General features: G+C 40.3%; 2 protein-coding genes and 1 long non-coding RNA gene across 9 annotated transcripts; 2 read left to right on the top strand and 1 right to left on the bottom strand.

Moving 5' to 3' along the window:
• Positions 1-7: 7 nt before the first annotated feature.
• Positions 8-13800, top strand: BNIP2 (BCL2 interacting protein 2). Of its 6 annotated transcripts, none has more exons than XM_065688606.1 (12): positions 14-101; positions 1749-1876; positions 2404-2534; positions 3262-3329; positions 4359-4526; positions 6978-7154; positions 7827-7929; positions 8230-8361; positions 8945-9031; positions 9157-9255; positions 10662-10697; positions 13233-13800. In XM_065688606.1, exons 3-12 carry the CDS (start codon positions 2485-2487, stop codon positions 13279-13281), a joined length of 969 nt encoding a protein of 322 aa, XP_065544678.1. In that variant the 5' UTR covers positions 14-101; positions 1749-1876; positions 2404-2484; the 3' UTR covers positions 13282-13800. The 6 variants fall into 6 exon arrangements, with proteins under 6 accessions (XP_065544680.1, XP_065544678.1, XP_065544681.1 ...); XM_065688604.1 differs by lacking the exon at positions 14-101 and adding an exon at positions 137-416; XM_065688607.1 differs by lacking the exon at positions 14-101 and adding an exon at positions 467-660.
• LOC136018930 (uncharacterized) lies at positions 7013-19091 on the bottom strand. Its single transcript, XR_010614662.1, has 5 exons — positions 18544-19091; positions 18078-18146; positions 15494-15572; positions 14690-14791; positions 7013-7207 (listed from the first exon to the last, which is right to left on the bottom strand). It is a non-coding gene; the product is annotated as an uncharacterized LOC136018930 (long non-coding RNA).
• On the top strand, positions 18900-23595 carry GTF2A2 (general transcription factor IIA subunit 2). 2 transcript variants are annotated; one of them, XM_065688612.1, is made up of 5 exons: positions 18900-18989; positions 19473-19605; positions 20290-20394; positions 21513-21639; positions 23306-23595. In XM_065688612.1, the coding sequence occupies exons 2-5, from the start codon at positions 19534-19536 to the stop codon at positions 23329-23331; spliced, it is 330 nt and encodes a 109-aa protein (XP_065544684.1). In that variant the 5' UTR covers positions 18900-18989; positions 19473-19533; the 3' UTR covers positions 23332-23595. The 2 variants fall into 2 exon arrangements, with proteins under 2 accessions (XP_065544684.1, XP_065544685.1); XM_065688613.1 differs by lacking the exon at positions 18900-18989 and adding an exon at positions 19089-19161.
• The last annotated feature ends 85 nt before the right edge of the window (positions 23596-23680 follow it).

Below are 23680 nucleotides of genomic sequence, written 5' to 3'. Positions count from 1 at the left end.
GGGGGGCGGGAGACAGCGGCGTTATTTCTGCGCATGCACCGGACTTCGTCAACCTCTCGGAGGACGCTGTCACGTGAGTCCGGCGGTGCGTGCACTTCCGGGTGAGCAGGGGTGCGGGGGGCGCGTTCCGCGGCGGCGGCGGGGGCAGGGCCGGGTGCGGCCCGTTCCCTCACGGGCCCCAGAGCCAGCGAGGGCCGCAGCGGGCCGGGCCGGCGGCGCGGGGCTGAGCCGGGAGCCCTGTCGGGGTGAAGCCGCAGAGCCGCCGCCGGGCGGGGAGCGGGCAGCGCCGCCGCGGCTGGCTCCTCCGAGCACCGCAGCGCCGTGGGCGGGCACGGGCACGTCGGACTGGGGGACACCCGCTCCTGCCCCCGCGCAGCACCAGCCCCGTTTCTGGTCCGCGGCCGAGGAGCGAGCTGGTGCGGGGCCTGCGTTTTCTTGCGTGGGGGTTTAGTAAGTGCGCAGCGTAGAACTGTGCCGCGGAGGTTAAGGGTGGCTTTCCTTATTTCCAGCTGCTGATGGACCACGCTGTGTAGTAACTGCTTGTTTCTGGTTAGCGCTTACACGTACCTAAACCTTACAGAGGAAGGGTACTGTTCGAGTCTTGGAGCAAGACCCTACTTTAAGCTATCTTGTGGGAGCTGCGTTGTGAACACAGTGCAGGCAAGCTCGGGTAGCATCTTACAGCCACGAGCACAGTGGTAGGGTTGGCTTGTGGTGTTGATTTTGGTTTTGTTGTTGTGCGTTGGTTTTTTTTCCTGTTGGTTTTCTTCATTTCTGCATCTGTCCCACAAGAATGAAGTTACCAGTTCAGGCTTTCATTTAGGTTTAGTGTATTTTCATTTACGGTTAACTGCATGTTTGCATCAGATGGTCTGTTCTAAGGAAAGCTCTCATGCTTCAACTTAGTGTCTGAAACATGCGCAAAGAGCTATGTACATATTCACTTCTGTTACTGGTCAAAATTTCATCTCAAATATTTGATTTGATCTCAAATGAAGTAAATATTTAAAATTCATTGTTGCAAACACTCAGCAGGTTTGTACCCAGGAGAAACTGCATGCTCAGCATATCATCATGTTAATGAAAGAGAGGGCGTGTTTCAGGAGGAAAGTAGTAAGATTCAAGCAGCAAGGAGCTGCTTCAGTGTATTAGTCAAAACGAACAAACAGGACGGGGGGAGAGCTGGGAGGGCAATTCCTGGGGGCAGCTTGTTAAAGGTTGTGTGCACAGGCACATATTGCCAGCACCTGAGTGGTGCAGGGGCTGAGGGATTCGAACCAGGGCAGTCTGACCCTGAAGAGGAACTAGGCTGCTGCCTCCCACAAAATTCGTTTCAGTTCTCTTGGTGAGGGAAGCAGCAAATGCCAGTAAAATAAGCTTAAATTTTTGTCTCTGGTACTGCAGTTTTACAAAACCCAGTCTCTTGGGTTTGTTTGCTTTTAACTAAGCTCGTACAGCATAGCTGTGAGCATTGCAGGACACTTTAAAATCAGTCTGTGGCTGTAATCAGGTCATGAGAAGAGAAATGGAGACTTGTTGTGAAAGGTGATCCATACAGAATAGTGAGTGTATCTTGCTTCTTTTTGGGCGTGTAAAAAATGAATGTCTTAATTAGCAGTATGATTGCATTCAAACTTGTTTTTTCTGTTCATTGTTTCTCTGCTTTCAAAAGTAGCTTCCTGTTTTGATTAGTGTTGGTTTTGTTAACATCCTCATTGATAAGTGTACCTGTTCCTGCTAATCTTTAGAGCCAGCGCAGCCAAGAGCTTGGACTTGTGTATCAGCAGAATGGTTTATTATGTTCCATTATTGGGGAGTTCTTATTGCTGGTGATGGGTGAGTGTGAAAAAGCACAGCTTGACTTGCACATCACAGGGTGAGATTGCTTTCTGAAATAGTTATCTGTAGAGGTTTTGGGGTTGGTGTGGTGGGGTTTTTGGTGGTTTTTTTTTTGCTTGCTCTTTTTTTGGGGGAGGAGGGGGTTAGGATTTGGTTGTGTTTTAGATCTGATGATCTGGGTGGTTGTATTAAAATATACAGTTAGTATCTCCTATGGAGTCTGGAGGGTTGTCAAGTTCCTTAAAGTTTGGAGTGAACTGGAGCTATCCTAAATGATAGATCAGGTTGCATTGGGCCTTGACTTCAACTGAAAGGTTGTTTCTTCTTGAGCAGGGCATTGGGCTGTATGAGATCCTTTTCAACCTAAATCACTGTATGATAAACCACTCCATAAGCAGTTCTGTATGAGGAAAAAAGTATAAATAGAAACAAACCATAAACTTTTCCCTGTTTCCTCCTGTCCCCACTGCATAGTATCATAACTTGGTGCTAAGTAAAAGGATGTGCTGCAAGTGTGGGACTTAAAATAGTATTGAACTAGTATCTTCTTTTATGTTCCTGCAGCTCCTCTTTAGCCTACTGTCCTGAAGGCAAGAGATTCTGGCATATAAGGAGTCTCTATTAACAATTCAAGTTGGCTGGAGAATGGAAGGTGTTGAGTTTAAGGAAGAATGGCAAGATGAAGATTTTCCAAGGTTTTTAATTTTATTTTTTTAAATAATTTAAATCAAATGCATAACATCCAGAATAAGCTGCCTCTTTATCTTCCATGTGAACTACCACTCAGTAGTAATCTTGAAGTGATGTACATTAATATAGTATTTTTCAGAAGCTCTGTGCTCTGGAAGAGGGAACCCTTAATTCTGTTAAGTAATACAGGAATGCCACTGTTGAAGTTGCCAGTGTTACTAAAGTGAAAATCTGCAAGTTTGGCTTTGTTATCTGTGGTGATCTTCTGTAACTACATTGTTTGCATATTATTATGCAAGTCTAAAGGCCCAAATATTTCATTAAGCAACATTTCTGAGCAAAATTAATAACAGTTAAAGACTGCTAGTAATGCTCAGGCTTACAAACAAACTAAACCAACTTACATCAGAGGTATTCCATAATAACACGACTGAACTACTTTTGTAATGTCTTTCATGTCAAATGTTCTCAAGCAAGAATGTGACAAGTTTCCTTAAGGATGACACTAGTAGGAGCCAGTATTTTGGCACTTATTGCATCAACAGATGCTTGCTTGAATGCTGTAAAGGAATTTCTAGTGACTTGTGATTTGTTTAGTGAAAGCTTGAACTTTGGCTGTAAGTAAACTAAGTTCAGTACTAAGCAGTGTGTAAGTCTAAATAATTGGCATTTAGCTGGCTATTTAAAAAAGAAAACAAGTTTTGTAACAACAGTTTCCACTTTGTGCACCAGGCCTCTGCCAGAGGATGATCCTGTGGAATCAGATGTATTGGCTGCCACTGGAACAGAAAGTGAAGCTGGTGAGAATATTCCACTCCAGTCAAGCTGATGGCTTCCTACTTATATGGCTGTCTTAAAGCTCTTTTTTGGTGAAGGGTGGTTCTGGGCTGTTTTTTTGGGTGGTGGGTGGATTTTTGTTTGTTTTTTTTTTCGTGGTGTGTGTGGTTTTTTTGTCAGGCTTGAAGAAGCAGCATTCTAAATGGCACTTTTGTCTAGAAAAAGAGGAGTTTGGAATAAAATGAGACTCTTCATCCTCACTGAACAGAGCTGTCAACGTAATACTGGACAAAAATGAATTACTGCACTCCCAGACCTATCTTAAAACCTTGGTTCATTTGGCTTCCATGCATCAGTTAGGGCTTGCTTTAGTTTCACTCCAGATTTCAGACCTCTGCAGCCTTTTAAGAATGTTGTCTGAATGGGCATGAGGGAAATCATACAGATGGGTTTTTTATGTTTTAAATTTTTTATCTTGTTTGCCTGCTTTAGTTGTGGCATTTCCAGTTCTGGATCAGTCATTTTATTTCCTGCTTTCAACTGCTGTCAAAGTCACACAAGTATTTGCCTTGTGTCTCAAAGCATGCTGCGTATTCTCACCTAATATTTTCTTTCATTTTCTGTTTTTGCTGTTGCCTGTCAGCCTTTTTTAATCTTTTATTTTTAGCGTGTATATTCTTTTTTGTTTCATCAAAGATGGTAATGATGTTTTAAATACCTAACAAAAGGGCTAAAAGGGCTAAGGACATGAACCTGTTGCATTATTTGCAAGACTTTGGAGGCTTTTCTTCTGTAGGGAGTGTGGTGGTCTACCACTGTGATCACGGTTGTGTATGCAGTTGTGTAAGCTTACAGTCTTGAGAACTCTGACCTTGAAATGCTGTTCTTTTCACCCTGTGTTTAACTCTTATTGCAAAGATAGGTTGTTTTAATTATGGGTCCTAACTTTTAGTACATTATGACAAAGCACTGGGCTCTTCTATGTTGTTAATATGCTTAGCTCAACTCGCTTCAGCTTTGAAATTAAATAATTTGCTTTTTTTAAAATACAGAGGCTAATGGAACCAAGGTGAGGAAGAAGCTGACGGCTCCAGATATTAGCTTAGCTTTGGATCACAGTGAGGAGTCTGTTTTGTCTGATGACTTGGATGGGAGTGGAGAGATTGATTTGGACAATTTAGACACTCCTTCAGAAAACAGCAATGAGTTTGAATGGGAAGGTAAGTATTTAGTTACTTTTGTCTGAGGCTCTGAAATATTCCTGTTTTCTTATGTGCAGGTCAACATTATTTCCAGTGGGACATAACCATGACCAATATTACAAGCAGAAAAATATAAAGAGAGTTATTAGGTTGTAAATTGGAAATAGGTGCAGTGAATTTTTAAAGACCAAATCAGACCTTGATTGATTAGCAAGCAGGCAACAGAATAACTGTAACTCGGACTTAGGTGAAGGTCATTAAACACCTGTAAGAGTCCAGGTGCCTCTCTGTTGCAGTATGTTTTTAAGAACCAACCTGGGGGAAAAGAAATCCAATGTGCGTTACATGTACTGCAGATAGTTTTAAGTGGAGGTGAACCATATAAATGGGTATAGATTAGCTAGTCAGAGATCAATGAAAATGCAAGCCATTGTGTTTGAGGAGGGCTGTATGGTGTTTCTTAAAATACTCAGTAATGCCTACTGTCACATCTTACTGTGGTGAGAATGGCAAATGCTCAGTAGCCTTAAAGGTTGAGTGCTTTCTGGATTAACTGGAAGTGGTAAAAGAGCCTCTATTTTGTGTGAAGGAATTTTGAAATTTCTTGGTTGGGTATTAGCTGTAGCCACACTATAATGATATTCATTTTAAGAAATGAATAGATGCCTCATTCGTATACGCAAAACCTGGGGATTCTGACAAATTTAATGTGAAGAGTTCTGTGTAGGAGTGTGCTGGGTTCATCTGTAACAGTTGTTATTTTTTTTTTTTCCTCCTGGTGTTGTGCTGTGTTTCAGCTTTAGTCTGAGAACAGTGCTGATAACACATTGATGTTTTAGTTGTTGTTAAGTAATGCTTATCCTGATCAAGGACTTTTCAGTCTCTCATGCTCTGCCAGAGATGAGGGGCACAAGAAGCCAGGAGGAAGCAGAGATAGGACACCTGACCCAAACCAAATACCCAAGCCAAAGGAGTATTCCATACCACAGCACATCATGCCCAGTATATAAATGGGGGAGTCACCCAGAAGGGCAGACTGCTGCTTGGGTTGGTCTGAGTATCAGTCAGCAGGTGGTGAGCAATTGTGTTGTGCATCTTGTGTTTATTGTTTGGGGTTTTTTCCCTTTCATTGTTATTCCCTTGTTATTTCTGTTATTTTTAGTAGTAATATATATTTTACTTCAGTTATTAAACTAAACCTGTGGGGTTTACATTCTCTCAGTTCTCCTCCCCATCCCACCTGGAGTGGGAAGGAGGGGGAATTAGCGAATGGCTGTGTGGTGCTGAGTTGCTGGTGGGGCTTAAACCACAACAAGAAGTTAAAGCACAAGTTTTAAACTTGCAGTTTAATTTTGTTTTAGGGCCCTTTTATGTAAGCCAAGAACTGTTGTGTTGGTCAGCAGTCGGAGTCTTCAACTTCTGCAAACTTCATGATTTAAGAATGTCTCTTACTGAATTGTCATGTTAACTCAGTTATTTCTTTTTTTTTTTTCATTCTGGAAATAATTTTAATTCCTGGGTAAACAGGAAGCTCTTTTCACTGGTCTAAATTAAACATTGCCTGTTCTTCATTCCAAGATAGCTTATAAAAGGAGAAACATTCTTTAGAATAAGTTGGGTGGGGTTTTTTTAAATAGCTAAAAACATGTTGCAAGGCAACTTTTCATAACAGACTGTGGGTTTGCTTATGTAGAAGGGTTCTCATCATTGTAGTGAAGAAGTAGGGTTAGTTTTGCAGTGATGTGAAGGAAATGTTCCAAATGTTTATGTCTTGTTTTTTGAAGTGGCTGAAAAGGGTTTCTGTCTTTTCTTCCTTTAATGCTGCTGCCTTCATTTTCCTGGAAGGATAGTTTCAATTAACAGCTTTGTCTTGGGAACAGACAACTAACTTGCAGTAGGTTTTTCTCGCTTTGGGTAAGGTCTGTGCAACAAAGTCAAGAATCTTATTTAATTGGAGCAAATTGTCTTACAGATCGCTGTCAGCATAAATTTCAGATATATATTGATTGCACGCATGTGAATTAGATTTAATTCCTAATAATTTGTCTGCATGTCTGCTTGCAAGGTGCTCAATGTTTTAAATCATGCTTTTATGTAAATCTCTGATCAGGCAACCTGTGTAATTATCATTGGAGTTAACCACTTTGTTTATTTTGGTGAGATTCATCAGGTCTGTGTTCTGAAAGCCTACAATTAAATAGGCTTCTTAAACAAATGGAGATTTGTCACGTACTTTAAGATAGAAAATTACAGTTGATGGATAACTGCCAACGTGGAGTATTTTGATAAACTATAGATGACACCCATCAGATCTTATCCTGCAAGGATGGAGGGAACTAAGTCAGCTGTTATGTCTGACCGGCTAGAGATTATTAAAATAGATAGCAAAGTGGTTAACCCATGTTGTAATTGATTGTCACTGTACATAAGTATTCATAATGGATCTTGAACATGTGTTAACGTTGACAGATGATCTTCCAAAACCAAAAACTACTGATGTCGTTAGGAAAGGATCACTTACTGAATATGCTGCGGCAGAGGAGAAAGATGATGGTCGACGCTGGCGAATGTTTAGGATTGGTGAACAGGACCACAGGGTGGACATGAAGGCAATTGAACCATACAAAAAAGTTATCAGTCATGGTGGTAAGGATGTGTGATGTGCTGAGAAGGAACTCTTGAGGAACTACTTCTTTAAGCTGAGTTGGGGTGGCACAGGAAGAGCTTTAGGCATAAAGACTCAAGTAATGATTCATTTGTTGCAGTATTAAGGCACATGGTTGATTTAATCCATTTCTTTTTCCCCTCTTAAATTCAAGTTCCAAAATGCATGCATGTTCAGATGAAAGTATTAACATGCACCTATGCAGTAGGATGTACCTGTTCTACAGTGTCAGTGCTACCCGTAGAATTTTTTTGTTTCAAGAGTTTTTTGTTTTTTAAGATGTTTGTTTAAAGTGTGTTTGAGGCATTAACTGTAGATCTACTAAGGCATAAATCAATTTAATGACTTTTCTTAACAGTCTGTGGAGTTTAGGCTGGAAGAAAATTTGACTAAATAATGTTATTAAATATACTGAGATTCTACCCTGAGATGTTGAATCAGCATTTTGTCTATGTCAGCTTTACCTATTTCTTTAGGAGTAGACAAAATTGAAATGTTCTGTAACTGTATGAATCCATCGATATAGAATAGATATTTTTAGCTCTCTTTAAGGTAAATAATGAAAAAGCTTACTGAATGTGCTTGGCTTGGTGAAAATGTAATCAGTATACAGTCACCTTGGTCACTACTACTGCTTTTTTCTTTGTTTTTAGGCTACTATGGTGATGGGTTAAATGCCATTGTTGTGTTTGCTGTTTGCTTTATGCCTGAAAGCAGCCAGCCAAACTATAGATACCTAATGGACAATCTATTTAAGTAAGTCATCATCTGCATCTGAATACTTAATTTCACAATGTGAAATTTAACATTTTAATGCAAGGGAAATAATTTCTTTTTTTTTTTTTTGACATTTTTTATGTTTCAGGTGAGGGAAAGATAACAAATAGTGAAGCAACTCCATCTGCTTCCAGGGGAAAGGGGGGAAAAAAGTTACTAGATGTTGCTCAACACTGTAGGCAACTCTCTCTCTTTTTTATTTATTTATTTGAGCACTACTAGCAATTACTTTAATATTCACAGATCTCACTTGGAAGTTTTCTTTGCTTGTTTCTGTAGGTATGTAATTGGCACTTTAGAGCTGTTGGTAGCAGAGAACTATATGATAGTTTATCTGAATGGTGCAACAACACGGAGAAAAATGCCAAGTTTAGGCTGGCTCAGGAAATGTTACCAGCAGATTGATAGAAGGTAAGAAGCTCTGCAGTGTCTTCTTACTATATTCACATGATCAGTGATCTACATACTTAAGACAACTGCTGTTTACTGTGGTGTCTGGTACCTTCTAGTTAAGATTTAATCATACAAATTACTTGGTGTATTGAAAACCTCTTCCTAAGCTAGACAGTGTGGAATAATGCTGCAGGTATGCTTGTTTTTTTGTTGGTTTCTAGTGAAAATAGTAGTGTTAAAATACCAAATACTGTTACCATGTAGAATATCCTTAAAACTTCATGTATTAATATGATAATAATGGGGGGTCTTTCGTGAACAACAACATCATTAGTTATGTAGAAAGATTCGAAGAAACTTCTCTTTGATGTATTATTTCCTTGTCATTATTGTCAAACTCACTCTGTATCTTACATTGTCATTATGCAGTTCTGCTTGGTTTTTTCTTCTGGCAGATGGTAACTTCTAATAATGGGAGTGTCAGAGTACGAGATTGATGTGATAGTTGTGCTTGTGAAAACATAGGTTTTAGATATTGAAAATCCCCTTGTCCTGCTGCTTTTTTGTGCTAGTAACTATGTCTGCTGTTTGAATTCTTCAGGTTAAGGAAAAATCTGAAATCATTAATCATAGTTCATCCTTCTTGGTTCATCAGAACACTTCTGGCCGTCACAAAACCCTTTATTAGGTAATAATCTGGAAGCTGTTAAAAAAATCCTAACTGCTGTTTACTTTAAACGTCAAAAACTGTTTTAATTTTTGCAGTAGGTCAATATTAAGTTGTAACTGTAGCCTACATTTGTTCTTCCACAGCTCAAAATTCAGCCAAAAAATTAGGTATGTCTTTACCCTGGCGGAACTAGCTGAACTCATCCCCATGGAATACGTTGGCATCCCAGAATGCATAAAACAGTACGTTTTATTATTCAAACATGTTTTACACTGATCATGTTTTAGAACTGGTATATATTGTAATCTCTGGGTTTGAATGTAATACTTTGCATTTAATAATTTAACTCCAATCATTGCTAGCTTCAGGAGGAGTATCCATGTTTGACCACATTGCTAACTACAGTTCGGTGTGATAATGTATAGGGATTTTCACAGATAGTGCCTTACCTAATTACCAAGTTATGTTGTGTGAATTAAGTCTTCTAGAACCAAGGCCCCATTCTATTCACCTCAGTATACTAAACTGGCTGGTGAGTGAGAGATTCTGGGCATATTGATACTGAAGTTATAGTATCTGCAGTGTTCATGCTAAAATGTGGAACAAGCTAAGTGGTGACATATCGCTTGGGCTGGGATGTCATTTAAAAAAAGAGCTGTGGAAAAATGCTGAATCCCTACCCAATAAGAGTTCTAAAATGATGGTGTCAAAGAGGTGAAGGCAGCATCAATGTCCCTGGTTTTCTCCTTTTCCTTCCCTCCAAGTAAAAATAGCCATTTTAACATCAGTGGAACTCCTCTCTCAAATATGACAATACATTTCTCAGTAGCATTTGTGGGTGCAGTAATAGAATAGGAACCATAAACCTGAGTATTAAAAAAGTGAGATGAAACTATTAACAATTCTGATGATGAATTGATTGGCCTGTTAGAGGTTATAATGTACAAAACCGATAGAGTATGCATCACAACAGGTGATCACAAATTGGGAACTCCATATGGAACAATGGCATAGTCTCACTATCTGGACAGAAGGGTACATCCATGTTGGACAGATCCCCACTGCACCCCTGCAAGTCTCTGGTTATTGCAGTACACACCTGATATCAGTTGCACAATTTAACTTTTCATAAGATAGAGAAAACACAGTTTTCTTGGGGCTGGGAGGAAGGACATGACAATGCTGAAGCAGCCTTTTGCTAGTTTTAGGATTCTTCTACTGGGGCTTTTGAGGGCTATCTTATGAAAATTCAGGCTGTCATTCGAAGTCTTGAAATACTCCTTTCTGTGCTGATGAACCTTTAACTGTTCTGCAAAGTCTGAACTTGGTTAACTTCTGGAGTTAATTCTTCAGACTTCTGTGGAGGAATATATCTGGCTTCAAACTGTTCTGAATACAGACTTTAAATTTTAGCAGTGGATGTTAATACTGTGCAAGAAGTTGTATTGAATTCAAATGTCATTAAATCGTAATGCTTCTTGATTAATGGTTAAAAATGGTGGAGGTACTATATATATTTTTAATTATATCAGTTTCAAAGCTCGGTATGTTTCTGCAAACTGTATTGACACTAACACCAGTTTGCAGCTTCTGTTGAATTTGGCCTTCATATGTTATGTTTACTGAAATCAAACTTTTCTTCACCAAGGTATGAAGAAGAAAAGTTTAGAAAGAAACAGAAAAGGTATATTCATATTTTGATTAGGGTTGCATCTAGATAAGACAATTTGCACTGCAACTAACTCCCAATTGATTGGCTTGCATAAAGGAATAAGCATTTGTAAATATAAACATGCACTAGTGACCCAAGTTTTTATGCATTGAAGTAATTATAGTGCCTATGCAGTCTGTCATCTTAAAAGAACTCACTCTGGGTATTCAAACAGATACTTGTGAGTAGCCTCTATTACATGAGATGCCCACTTTTTAAGAGGATTACATGGATTCTCAACTGAATCTTCAAGAGGCAAAAGTAGTGCTTCTGTATGAATCTATTAAATCAAATTTCTCTGTTTCTGTTGAGAAGTGATGCCTGAAGGAAGAGCTGGGTTTAGGTGCTGAGCTGTGGCTCTGTGTCAACAGACATGGAACTCTGGAAGAAGTTCTCATTTTGAATCTCATATTTTGTGTTTTTGGTATTCACTACTTTTTTTAGTTATTTACTTGCACAGATGCAATTCAAGTCAGTAGTGTTTAGTGCTGTTTGTATTTGCAGTGCCTATGTTCCTTGCTAATAAACACTGGATTTTCATTTTGTTAATTTTCAATCTCTTGCTAACTGTTCAAGCTATTTCAGCAGCTGCTGAGATTTTTGCAATGGATCAATTTTTCACTCTAACTAACAAATGTACTGAGAGGTTTTGCTACTAACTTGGCTTTTTTTATTATTCTTATCTTTCCTGAGTGCATAACTACTGAAGGAGGCTTATTGTCTAAATTGGGTAAAAGACATAGAGAGGAGCACTGAGATAAAAATGAACTGAAATTGGTTCCAAAAGCTAGCAGGTAATGTAGTGACAAGTGTTGAATGTTTTAGGAATTATTCCAATTCAACCTGAAGTACTAACCCTGTCAAATTTAAGAAACCTTTTCAGTACATATTAAGCAGAACTTTTGTTCAGTTTTATTTGCCCAATTTTGTTGCATCCTGAATACAATGGGCCTTGCATACTTGGGACATTCAAACAATAATTTGTAAACACTTTAAAAAATTTCCAGTGCAACAAGCACTCTTTAGTGTTCCTGTTGACACCATCACTCATGCTACCATCACTAGTATGTTCCTAACTGAAACTTAAGTATAGAGGTTGCCAGCCACTGTTTGATACTGAGATTTCAATCACCTTGAAAGCAGTTGTAGGGCATCATTTATTATAAAAGGGGGAAAGGAGATATGTTGAAGTTTTATTACTGTAGTTGTTGAGGATGGCAGTAGGAATTCTTTGGCTATGTGTATGAATCACTCTGGAAGCTAGGGTATGATACAGTATATGGATTTATACTGTCAGGTGTATGTTCAGGCATAGCTTGTTTGCATTAGCTCACCACAGTTTCGTCCTGTAGGTCATGTCAAAACATGCTTTTCTAAGGTACTGCAGTGAGGACAGGGGTGGGTTGTAGCTGCATACTGCACAGGTGAACAAAGTATTTGATGAGGACTGTTGCTTCTAGACAACACTGCTCTAGACCCATTGGATCCTTGTGTACTGAGTTGAGTTTTACAGTTGCAAAACCAGAAAAAGCCCAAAATCCTGTCTCTCCTTGTTATGGGTTCATGTCCTGGAAGAGCTGTCATTGTTTGAATCACAAGGAAAAACTGCTAGTTACAGTTTGAGAGACTGGACACATAGGTTAGACAGGCTGTTAGAAGGCAGGTTTGGCCTCGGCCTCTCTCACTTAGAAACGCAATTGGTTTTAAAAGTAACTTAACTCCACACATGGCTTATTTTCCAGAAGATGTAGTTAAGATGAGCTGCTTCTTCCTGTAAAGAGGAAAAGTGCATCTTGTGCAGGGCTGTCAACCATCCACTGCTTTTCTGCAAAGCAACATTTTGTTTGCTAGTCCCAAGGTAGATACAGGTATATTTAAAAAAAAAAAAGGGAGGGCACAAACAAAAGCAGAAACCCAACAGCTGTAGCAGCATGATGGTGATTTTTATTTTATTCCCTGGATGATTACAGGAATCTTAGAATGTAATAGAAAAAGTATTGCACTTAAGGAGCCACCTGACTTTTGTTGATTCAACTAGTGCTGTTACCTCCTTGACTTAATTACTGTAGCATTAAAGGTAATTCTGTGCTTATTCATCACAGCAGTGGTGCTTGCAGTGTTGTCATTTTACCAGTGAACCTGTATTCCTGCTTGTATTCATTAATACAGTCAGTCTGGGTTGTTTTTTTCCACAGTCAAACTAAACTTGCACTTTTCAAATGCTTCTTTTCAAATGCTATTTGTTTTATTTATTTGTTTATTATTTAACTGGTTTCTCAACAATTTTAATTAATTTCTAGGGGGAGGTAGGAAAATAGATTTTAAAAAAACCCCAACACTGTTGTGACTGCATTCAATAAAAATCTTCGTATTAATTTACTAAAACTTTTTCCATGTAAAAGTGTTTTGTTTTCCTGTTAAGAGGAATAGTTTTGCTTAATATATCAGCAGTCAAACTAAACTAGTTACTAACAGAGCTTCAATTTCACTGCTTTCTTTGATAAGCAGAGTTGACCAAGAGCTGAATGGAAGACAAGAGCAGAAGAGTGACCAGTAAGTTTGGAGTCCAGCTAAGACTGAAGAATATGCAGATGGAATGATGCTATCTTTGCTCCATTTACAATGCATTCTCTGTGTGTGTATATAATATAACCTGTTGCAAAGGGTGCTTAATTCCTTTGGACTGGCACACAACGGACTGCTTGCTGCTGTATTGGTCTGTCTTGACTTCAATAGCTGTGTTTATATATTCATTTTATACTGCTAAATATCAAAGAACCCTGTGTCTTCAGAGGATGCTATTGCAGTCGTTTATCTAAATGATGCATGTTCTTCAGTAAAATATTTATATTCCTAAATGTTAAAGGAAAGAGATAATATATATATATTTTTATGACTGAGCAATATATTATGTGTACCTGCTGAAGGTATTCATTTGCAGGTAGACAAGGCCATAAGTTACTTGTTGTTATTGTATAAATCTGTTTTGCTGTAAATGGTCAAGTGCATTTCTTGGTTGTCACAAAACCCTTAATTTGTTTGGCTATTAACAATCACATATTATTGTCTTTCAAAAGAGTGGAGATGTGTGTTTTGTTCACAGCCCTACTACAAGCAGTACTCATTTACCTCACTAGAGTGAGTTTGAATTTGGTGTCTTAATCTGCTGTTCCAGATGCAGAACAGCAGTTCTGTGTGCTTCAGCCTGTTGGCCAAAGGGTTTAAGCAGAAGCCACAACAGCAGCTGAACTGTTTGAATGACTGGCAAGGTATCAGCCTTTCTCAATTTTAAGTTGCAAATTTAGATTCTGTGTTAGTAAATGAAAGCTGTCCCAGATACCAGCAGGTAATGAGTTCATTGCAGTCTTTCCTGCGTGAATATTGGTTGTCATCAGCAGGAACTCTGGTAGTGCTCAGTACAGTTTGGGAGTTACACAGATACTCTAGCCATAATAGCAGTTTTCAGGGATATGGGGTATCTTTTGCTACCTGTGTGACCTGGGTGCAGCTGTAACAATTATTTTTCTTCTTCTTAGCAGATTCTGCAGTGCCGTGTTTTCACTTTATTGTGAGAACAACGCTAACACACCAATGGTTTTAGTTGTTGCTTAGTAATGTTTACGCTGATCAAGGACTCTTCAGTCTTGTACTCTACCAGTGAGGAGGGGCACGGGAAGCTGGGAGGAAACAGAGACAGGACACCTGACCTGAGCTACGCAAAGGGGTATTCCATATTACAGCACATCATGCTGAGTATATAAACTGGGGGGGTCACCTGGAAGGCCCAGATTGCTGCTTGGGTTGGCTGGGTATTGGTTGGCGGCTGGTGAGCAATTGCATTGTGCATCACTTATTGTTGTTTCCCCTTTTAGTCTTATATTCTCTTCCTTTGTTATTTCCCTTATTATTATTGGTGGTAGCAGTAGTAGTTTTGTATTATACCTTAGCTACTGGACTGTTCTTACCTCAGCCTGTGGGATTCCCATTCTTTGGATTCTCTTCCCCATCCTTCTGGCAGCAGGGGTGAAAGGGAGTGAGTGAGCAGCTGCGTGTTTCTGGGTTGCTGGCTGGGTTTAAACCATGACAGTGGTCATCCTTGTAGATGAAGCATCAATTTCTAAAGCTCTTAGACTGGCACATGAGGCAGCACTAATTTCACTTAAAGTAATTAAGTGAAATTTATTGTTGTGTGTGTTTTGTTTTTTTTTTTTCCCTCCCCACAACGGTATTCAACTTGCGTCTGTAAGAGGTGTTCTTGCATTCATAACTAGTGTTCATAGGTTTATCAGGGCAACAATGATGCACTAGTTAATATGTTGCAAAAGTTTGTAACATCTTTTGGTAATCACTGCTATTTCCCTATAAAGACAGATGTGTGCAAATACCGATTCAGGAGCTGAGCAATAGAATATCATAGCAAATATATTAAATCTTCACTTTCGGTTTTTATTGTGCTCACAATTTTGTCTTAATGCTGAAAATATCAGTTCTCAATTCCATTAAAAGCTAGTTCTCTTCTTTAAAAACATAAGGTTATGGTCAAGCAGATTACTTCCTGACACTGATAAATAGCTGTCAAGACTTATTACCAATTAATCTACTAATGTCTCTAATGATACATGTATAGACTCTGAGAGCATATTTTCATGTCAGATGAGGGCAAATTGCCCATGTATCTGGAAGTTAAGTTTGCAACTCTGAGACTTTCATCTCAAGATTTAGGTAGTCTTATTATAATAGTTTCTGTATCATAGTTTCAAAGAGATTACCATGCAGGCCGTTCTGTTTCAACAGGCCATGCTGTTTTCCAGTTACCTTGCAACCATTTGGTCAGGTCCAGATCTTGCTCTGAAAGCAGAACACAGATGCAGACAGTGTCTTTGGGGCTGTCTTATTTCCTGCTTGTTGTGATGTTTGCCCAGGTTCCAGTCAGTAAACTGGACACTTACAGCTTATTTACTTCTGATACCTTCACAGTGCAGTGCTTGAAAATGCAAACCTATATACCTTCCTGATCTCTATTGGTTCTGTGTGGGTCTGAGTGAGATACTAAGCATTCTGATCATCTCAGTTCCAATTTGTCAAATAAAAGATTAGTATTCTCAGTAAAACCATATTCTTAGTGGATGGGCTGTGGATCTCCTATGTCCTGTTGCTTCCAATGCATATAGTCCAGTGTGTAGTAGCCAGTCCTCTCTATAGGCTGCATTATCAAATTATGGGTTATTGCCTTTTCTAGTTTGAGTTATTCTGCTGCAGTAGTACTAGTTCTTTTGGAAATGTGTATGCGCTCACTGAATGGTTTATATTCCCTAGTGTAAGCGTATGTTTTTGTGAATGAATTCAGTGCACATTAGTTCTCTCCCCAAAGATAGCAGCTTGAGAAACGTGCATACCAAAGAATGATTCCCCTCTGACCTTTTGCAGCTCATCATTTAGTGCTGAGGTGGCTGTTTACAAAAAGCAAAGAGGTCCCAAAGTTATGGGTAACTTTTTGTCAAGCTCACCTTTTTAAATCTATAAAACAAAATTTAAAGCTATTAAAAATTGGAATATCATACTTGAAGTTATTTCTAAACCTGAATCACTTTGTGATAACAGTATTGTAGGGAATTCACCCTTTAATGGTGAATTTTAATTCACCTTCTAAAAGTGAAACTCATGTTGCTTAGAATACAGTTTGAGTCCTGTCAAGAAAAGAATTTCATGAGTCACTAATGTGATTTGGAGGTCTCCTTGGTTTATTTATATGGATGTGTATTAAGTCAGTCATTCCTTTGTTACTACTGTGCACAATTAAAACAGAGACATTTGGGGCAGTGGCCTCCCTGTGCATGGATGTGGCAATTTTGAAAACTGATTTCTACAACAGGATAAATCTTCAGAAGTGGCAAAGATATTTTGGAGAAGGTGTCATTAAAACATGATGTGAGTAGGCTCTAGATAGATTGCTTGGATGTTCTTGACGGTCTGTGCAGAATGGCAAAGCCATGCTCTGTGGGGAACTAATGGAGAGGGATGTGTAGGGGTTTAGTGCTGAAGCAGATTGAAGTTTTTGAGGTTCTGGAATGTTAAAATGGAGAATCGTGTTTCCAAAAAAGCTTAGAACTAGTTACAATAATATGTAATGTTCATAACTATGCAGCTTAGCTTTTTTTTTTTCTTCAGTGAACAAGTGAAGAATAGTACTGCTTCCTGTGAGGAGCTTTGTGCTGAGAAACAGGAATTCTGTTCTGAATTGCACAGTTAGTACATAGCCTGTTCTTGTTAGCAAGTTTCAGCAAGGTTTTTGCATTATACACTTTGACAGCTTAAAACCTTCAACTGTTCATTTGTGTCAGATTTCAAGATTAGATTACATGTTGGTGGTAATGGAATCTTCTATGAAATTATTTTAGTGTGTCACAGGGAGGACAGTGTGGCATTGGTGCCTGCTCTTGTGTCAGCCGCACTGATGTCATCTGCTCGAATGTCTGTAGGTAGCCCAAAGTAATGGGAGCAGATGGTGAATGGGCGCTTCCTGAACTAAGTCTGTCACAAAGAATTTTCTTAGTGAAAAGTGTATTTCTTCCACTGTCATATATTTGTGTGTCTTAGGGATTTATACAGTATTCATTATGTAGAAAGGTGGCTTAAATGCATCTCTTATCAAAAGCTGTTGTCTTTGGAGATGACTTTAATGCTCAAGTCATTCCAGTCACTCTCAGAAGAGTCTCGTACAAAGAACAGAGGGGAGAGGGATGATAGGTTGCGTGCTTTTTTAACCAGAGTCTTACAAAGATTTTGGAGAAAATTCCTGTTAAGTCCTTGTGGATGCAGGTCATTCTCTAGAGGACTTCTTGTTGTGGATGCATGAAATCAGTGCTTTATTTATACTTTTTAAGGATAGCTGGTTTTAGTCAGAGTTGCACTCTGACGTATAAGTAGTATTTAAATAATATGGAAGACAGATCTTGCAGCTTTCCTAGCACTAAAACTCTTTAAGTTGCTTATCCTATCTCACTTCCTGTATCCAGCTAACAAGGAAAAAGGCATTTGGAGTGAAGAGGGTGCAGTTGTGTTGCAGGTTTTCATTCTTGTCTTCAAGCATGACTGAGATCAGAGAAGTCTTTGATCAACTAAATTTATTTTTCCCACTTTGCAGTTTGGACTGTCAGGTCACTGATTTAAACATACTGATTGATTTTTATTTTAGTATTGAAAATGATCTGAGGACAAGCTACTGGAGTGTTCTCAGAAAGTCAAGTTCTGATTTTACCATGCTCTTTACTGTAGCTTGCTAAGCTGCCAGTTAATATTTCTGACATGGAATTCCAAGTTAATAATTACAAAATGAAACAGATGCTTACTTACCCTGTGGGTCTGCAGGCCTGCTGACCAAAGCCTTCTACTTAAAAAGCCTGAGCAGTGGTTTAGGGTGCTCTGCCAATAGAATGGTAGATGGAAGGGTTAGGACATTGTCTATTGGTGTTGGTAAACTCCAGTGTGTGATACGGGCAGTGTGCAGTGTTGGAAAACCTGAAGTTGCAGTAGTTATGCAGAAACACTGGTTGTGAATCACAGATGACACAACTGGCTTAACCTGACTATTCTTCACAGATGTAACTATTTTCCTTTGCCCTTGAGTATCAAACTACGTCAGTGTAAGACTCTTCACCTACCTCTCAAGAATGTCGTGATCCTTTATTTTTAAATGAGCTTGTTTGTGTTCCTGGGTGTCCCAGTGTAACATGAACTTCTCTCTGAATGTGCTAGCTGTTACTACTTAGGGGAAACTTTTGAATTAGGAAACAAAATAAATCCTATATGCGATAACTACCTTTTCAATGTTTCATTTTGGTGCTTACTCAGACACTGGTAACAGGAGCGTCTTTCCGTGACTGTATGCGGCACCACCTCCCACCTCTTCGCAACATTTAACTTCGGTTCCTAGAGCACTGTCGGCGCTAGTTCACTACTGCGGTGGGACGGAAGCGTCTTGGAGTTGAGTATTCCTGAGGGGTGCGGCAGCTGTAACAGGCTCGGGTGTCCTGGCAGAGGAAAACGGGGGGGTTCGGTCACTGAGGAGGTAAAAGGCGCCTCCCCCGGCGCTGCGGGCACGGAGCTGTCGGTGTACGGGAGCCGTTCGCCCTCCCCGGCTGTGCGCGATCTCGGTGCTCAATGGACGCTTCCGGGGACGGGCCGAGCCTGGGGCCCGCCCTCACGGTTCCGCTTCCGGGTGACGGGCCGGCGGAGGCCCTGCTGCTCTTCGGCTGCTCGGAGCGGGTGAGGCTGCGGCCGCCGAGGGGCTGCCCCGAGCGGGACCCCCGTCCTGCGGCGCTGCCCGCGGCTGCTGTGCGGCGGCCGGCGCCTCCCGCCGGGCTCGCTGGGGCGGCCGGGGTGCGGCGGCGGGCCCGGGGTCGCTCGGTGCCCAGTGCTGGCCCGGAATTCCCGTCAGGTTTCCCGGGCGCGCCGTGGGGGGCGAGGAGCTGCTCGCGGGCCGAGGGAAGGGGCGGCGGGCAGTGTCGGCCTGCCCGTGTGGGTGCGGAGGCCTGTCGGTGTCGGCCCGGCAGGGACGAGGCCTCCTCCCTCCGTGTGCCGTATTCCTGGTCTGCTCGTCGTTGGCGCTTTGTGTTCTGAGCGCTCCTGTTGTTAGCGGGGCCTTGCGGAGCGCTCTGTCAGGGCTGCTTGTTCTCACCGTGCAGTCAGGTCTCTGGTGTCTCTAGAGGGGTTCTTCAGTAGGGGCTTTTGTTTTGTTTTGAACGACAGCGAGCACACAAGAGCAGTGGATGGTGAGGAGGGTGCCTGCCCTGTCCCCTCCCGGTAAGCCATGGCCTATCAGCTGTACAGGAACACCACGCTGGGGAACAGTCTGCAGGAGAGCCTGGACGAGCTCATACAGGTGTGTGTGGGGCCTGGGTATGCAGTCAGCTTAATAGAGAGGCTTGTTACTCAAGCAGCTTTCTGGCTGCTGTATTGGGTACAGTACAGCCAATGGCTGGAAAACCTGACTGAAATCAAAAGCCTTTGGTACTCGGTTGTCCTGATAATTCGTTTTTTTGACGTCCTATATAAAGGAAAACGTTTTCCGTAGGATGTGTAACCTCCTCTTGCAGTGCCCAGTGAACAAACATCAGGTTAATCCAGAACACTGTGACTGATGTCCTGCACCTCTGGTTGGTTTCAGTTGATATTTACCAGACGAATTCTTTGTGTAGCACAAAAATCATGTTGGCACCTAATTCCTTTTCTCAGATTCAAAACAGGGAAAAGGCAGTAAAATTGTTCACGTGTTGGTTGTCCTTCTACAGATAATAGAATGGTTAGGGTTGGAAAGGACCTGAAGATCATCCAGTTCCAACCCCTCTGCCGTGGGCAGGGACACCTCACACCAAACCATGTCGCCCAAGGCTCCCGCCTGGCTGTGAACACTGCCAGGGATGGAGCATTCCCAGCATCTTTGGGCAACCCATTCCAGTGCGCCACCAGCCTCACAATCTGCTGCATGGGAACTTTGTTTTGAGTTTTTACAGCTTTTTTGAGTTTACTTTGAAGTAACCCAAACCTATTTTTTCAATGACTTCAGTCCCAGCAGATCACTCCTCAGCTGGCCCTTCAGGTGCTACTCCAGTTTGATAAAGCTATCAACTCGGCACTGGCACAGCGCGTCAGGAACAGGGTCAACTTCAGGGTAAGGTAACGCTATATGTAAGTTCTTCATGGGGTGGAGTAACCAAGCTTTGGTGCAGAATGCCGTTAAAAGCTGAGTGCTCTAAGCGAAAATTCAGGTCTGTTTTGACTCTGAAATAGTGAGTGCTCACAGGTTTATTCCGTATACAGTTGTGAGGCTTGTTATTTTTTACTCTGCATTTGATCTTTCAAATGAACGCAGACTATGGAGAGATTTGGTGGGTGGATGAAAACGGGAAGAGGGAAATGCTTCAGTGAGTAGCACTGTCATTCTTAGTATCTTGCAGCTGGGGAGGGAGACTTGCTTCTTTTAGACCTAGCAGAAGTGAGATGAGGCCGGGTTTTCAGCTACATCTGTAATGCAGAGAGACTACAAAGTTGTACATCTGCTCTTGTACAAGACACTGGGTCATTTTGTAGCTATTTTCTGTAGGTATCAGAAAAATAAGGGGTTTTTTTCTCAGCTAGCCAGCCTAATGAATGCCAGATAGCCAGCACATTGTAAAATGTCAATTTGATTGTAATTTCAAAGAAAAATCCCAAACCAGTTGTTAAATTGTCCTAATATTTCCTCAGCAGTTTATGCAGAATACATTAATGAAGTGAGCTCTTAAGATTTTAGATATTTAAACCACACAAATATGTTAAAAAGAGCATAACTACTTTTTTGTAACGCCCTTACGTCACATGGGTCAGTTCTGTCATGATATTTTAAACTGGCTTTATTTGAACAATTGCAGAGTTCATATCTTGTTATGATCACTGCTGTAACTGATTCTTCTTGTGGCCAGTTTTTTAAGAAATAGTGTCTGATTCTGATCCTCTACACACATTAGAAAAGTTACAAAACTCTTTAACATACCTGTGAAGCTTCCCCTTGTAAACCATAATGGTCTTGGAATGGTCTTGAGAATTTCAAGATCATAAATGGTCTTGAGAATTTCAGCCACTGGAGGGCAGTTCTGCTCAGAATTGCAGCTTGCCAAGTTTGCATGCATTCAGGTTCATGGCTGACTTTATGGCAAACCTAATGGTAGAAGGGATGTGGTTCAGTGAACATCGTATTTCCTGTTACTTTTGGGATGCATCCTATAGAAAATTTCTCTTGTCTCTTTAAAGGGGTCTCTGAACACATACAGGTTCTGTGACAACGTATGGACATTTGTACTGAATGACGTTGAATTTAGGGAGGTCACTGAACTTGTAAAAGTGGATAAAGTGAAAATTGTAGCATGTGATGGAAAAAGTAAGTATGGAATATGATATAAATAAACTGACACACAAGACTTGATCCTTTATAGAAAGCTTTGACCAAATGTTTGATTAAAGCTAGGTTGATTGTATTATTCAGATAAAAGTAGTGCTCTGCACTCCCTTTTACATATGATAAATGCAACAAAACCAAGCTAAATGCGCCTTGACTGATAAGCACTGAAACAGGAATGTATTAAGAGACTGCTATAGACCTGGTGTTGGGAAGCATGAACTACTGGTACAATTGGAAAGTCATAAGTAATCTTCATTGAATTTCTGTAGGGAGATTTGTATTAATCTGGTTGTGAGAAAAGCACCATGTTTTATTGAATTCAAGGAAAGCCTCTTCAGTCTGAGCAGCCACTTGTCAGAGAAAACTACGCAATTGTCTGCTGGATTTGATCATAGGGGACAAGAAAAGTTTATGCTGGCATTGCAAATAATACTGAAGTACTTATATATTGCTCAAAAGACCCACTGTGTGTACACTGCTTATGGGAGTTTATGTCCCATATCTGCTTGGCTGGATCACCTTTGTCAATGTTCCTTGAAATTCCTTACCAGAGGAAGTAATGACTTTTGTGGCAAGCTGCTTTACAACCCTTAAAACCATCCCTGTGGCAGAGTATCGCTAAAGATGTGGGAAATGGTGTCACCTGTTTCACCACTGGGGAGTGATGTAAAAAGGAAGAGCTGAGAATGGAAAGGGCTTTATTTAAATATACTCTAGTCCTCTGAAACAGATTCTTCATGACTTCCTGGTACTGGCGTGACTACAAGTCATAGTCTTAAAGAACTGACAGAATTTATTGTTTGCTCAACTTCTGGTGTTAGCCAAGCATATAAACTTAGTCTGTTTATTTTTTGTGTTCCTATTATAGCTAGTAGAAGAAACCTTACTTTCCAAGTACTAACAGTTTTCACTCTTTATAAAGGATGCAAATCAGATTTAAAGAATGGGGCGATTTAAAGTTGCTGTTAACATTATAGGCTTTTTTTCCCCAGAAGGAGCTGACTTGCTAAAGGAACATCATAAACACTGAATTGTCTTTTTCTATATCTGTGTCATGTATTTTTCCCATAGCTCTAAGAACAAGACAGCAGTGACGATAGTAATACCAGCAGTTGCACTGGTGTTAATTGGTGCTTCTGACAAAAGTTCAAAACAGAGGATTGCTCTGAGTTATTTTATGAAGATCATGCTACTTCCTGCATCTGTTTCAAGATGTGTAATAAACTATAACCCACACTCCGTAGGAGCGTATGCTACTGGATGTGCAAACCCCTTTCTTTTTCATAAGTTGTGTGATTTAGCCAGATGTGCTTTGGCCTTCCACAGTAAAATTGTTTGTGTATCACTACAAGTCAGAGTAGAGCTTCTTGTATTTTTAATGCCTTAATAGCAAATGACGTGTGTGCACAACCTTGAAGTTTTGTGCTGGCTAACTGAACGTTGCTAACTGAAAGAGCTCAGGCAGCTTGTGCACCACATCAATAGCAGTGGAGAGAAGTGGGTAGGTACAGAACATGTCCTGAAATGCTTGGGGAATGCTTTTGAGCTGGGGGAAGGTATTAGAGAGTGAGTATTAGTTCTCTTTAAATTATACTTAACTGTAGTGGATGTATGTATTACTTACACGTTGTTTTTTCTTTCCTAGACACTGGTTCCAATACTGCAGAATGAACAGGACTGGAGTTTGTCTGCAATACTTTAATATGCAGCACTTTCTGGAGAGAAGCATGGAGAGAGACTGTGTTCATTCTTAATTCTTGTGATGCAGATGTGAGTTAGTCCATGCTAGGAAGTCTCAGAATGACAGCGAAAGAAATACCTGTAGCATTTCTTCAGTTCACCCTATAGGGCATGAATACAACATTACTTTTGGGTTTTTTTTTTTTTAATTAGAACAGATACTGTTGGTTTGGGTTGGGTGTTTTTTTTTTTTGTTTTTGGGGGGTTTTTTGTTGTTTGTTTATTTTTTTTTTTGAAGTAATTTCTGTAATAAATTTTTATTTAAAAAACTTATGAATGA

Source organism: Lathamus discolor, chromosome 8 (genome assembly GCF_037157495.1).
Source record: "Lathamus discolor isolate bLatDis1 chromosome 8, bLatDis1.hap1, whole genome shotgun sequence".
Taxonomy (NCBI): Eukaryota; Metazoa; Chordata; class Aves; order Psittaciformes; family Psittacidae; genus Lathamus; species Lathamus discolor.
This window is presented reverse-complemented; position numbering and strand designations above follow the sequence as displayed.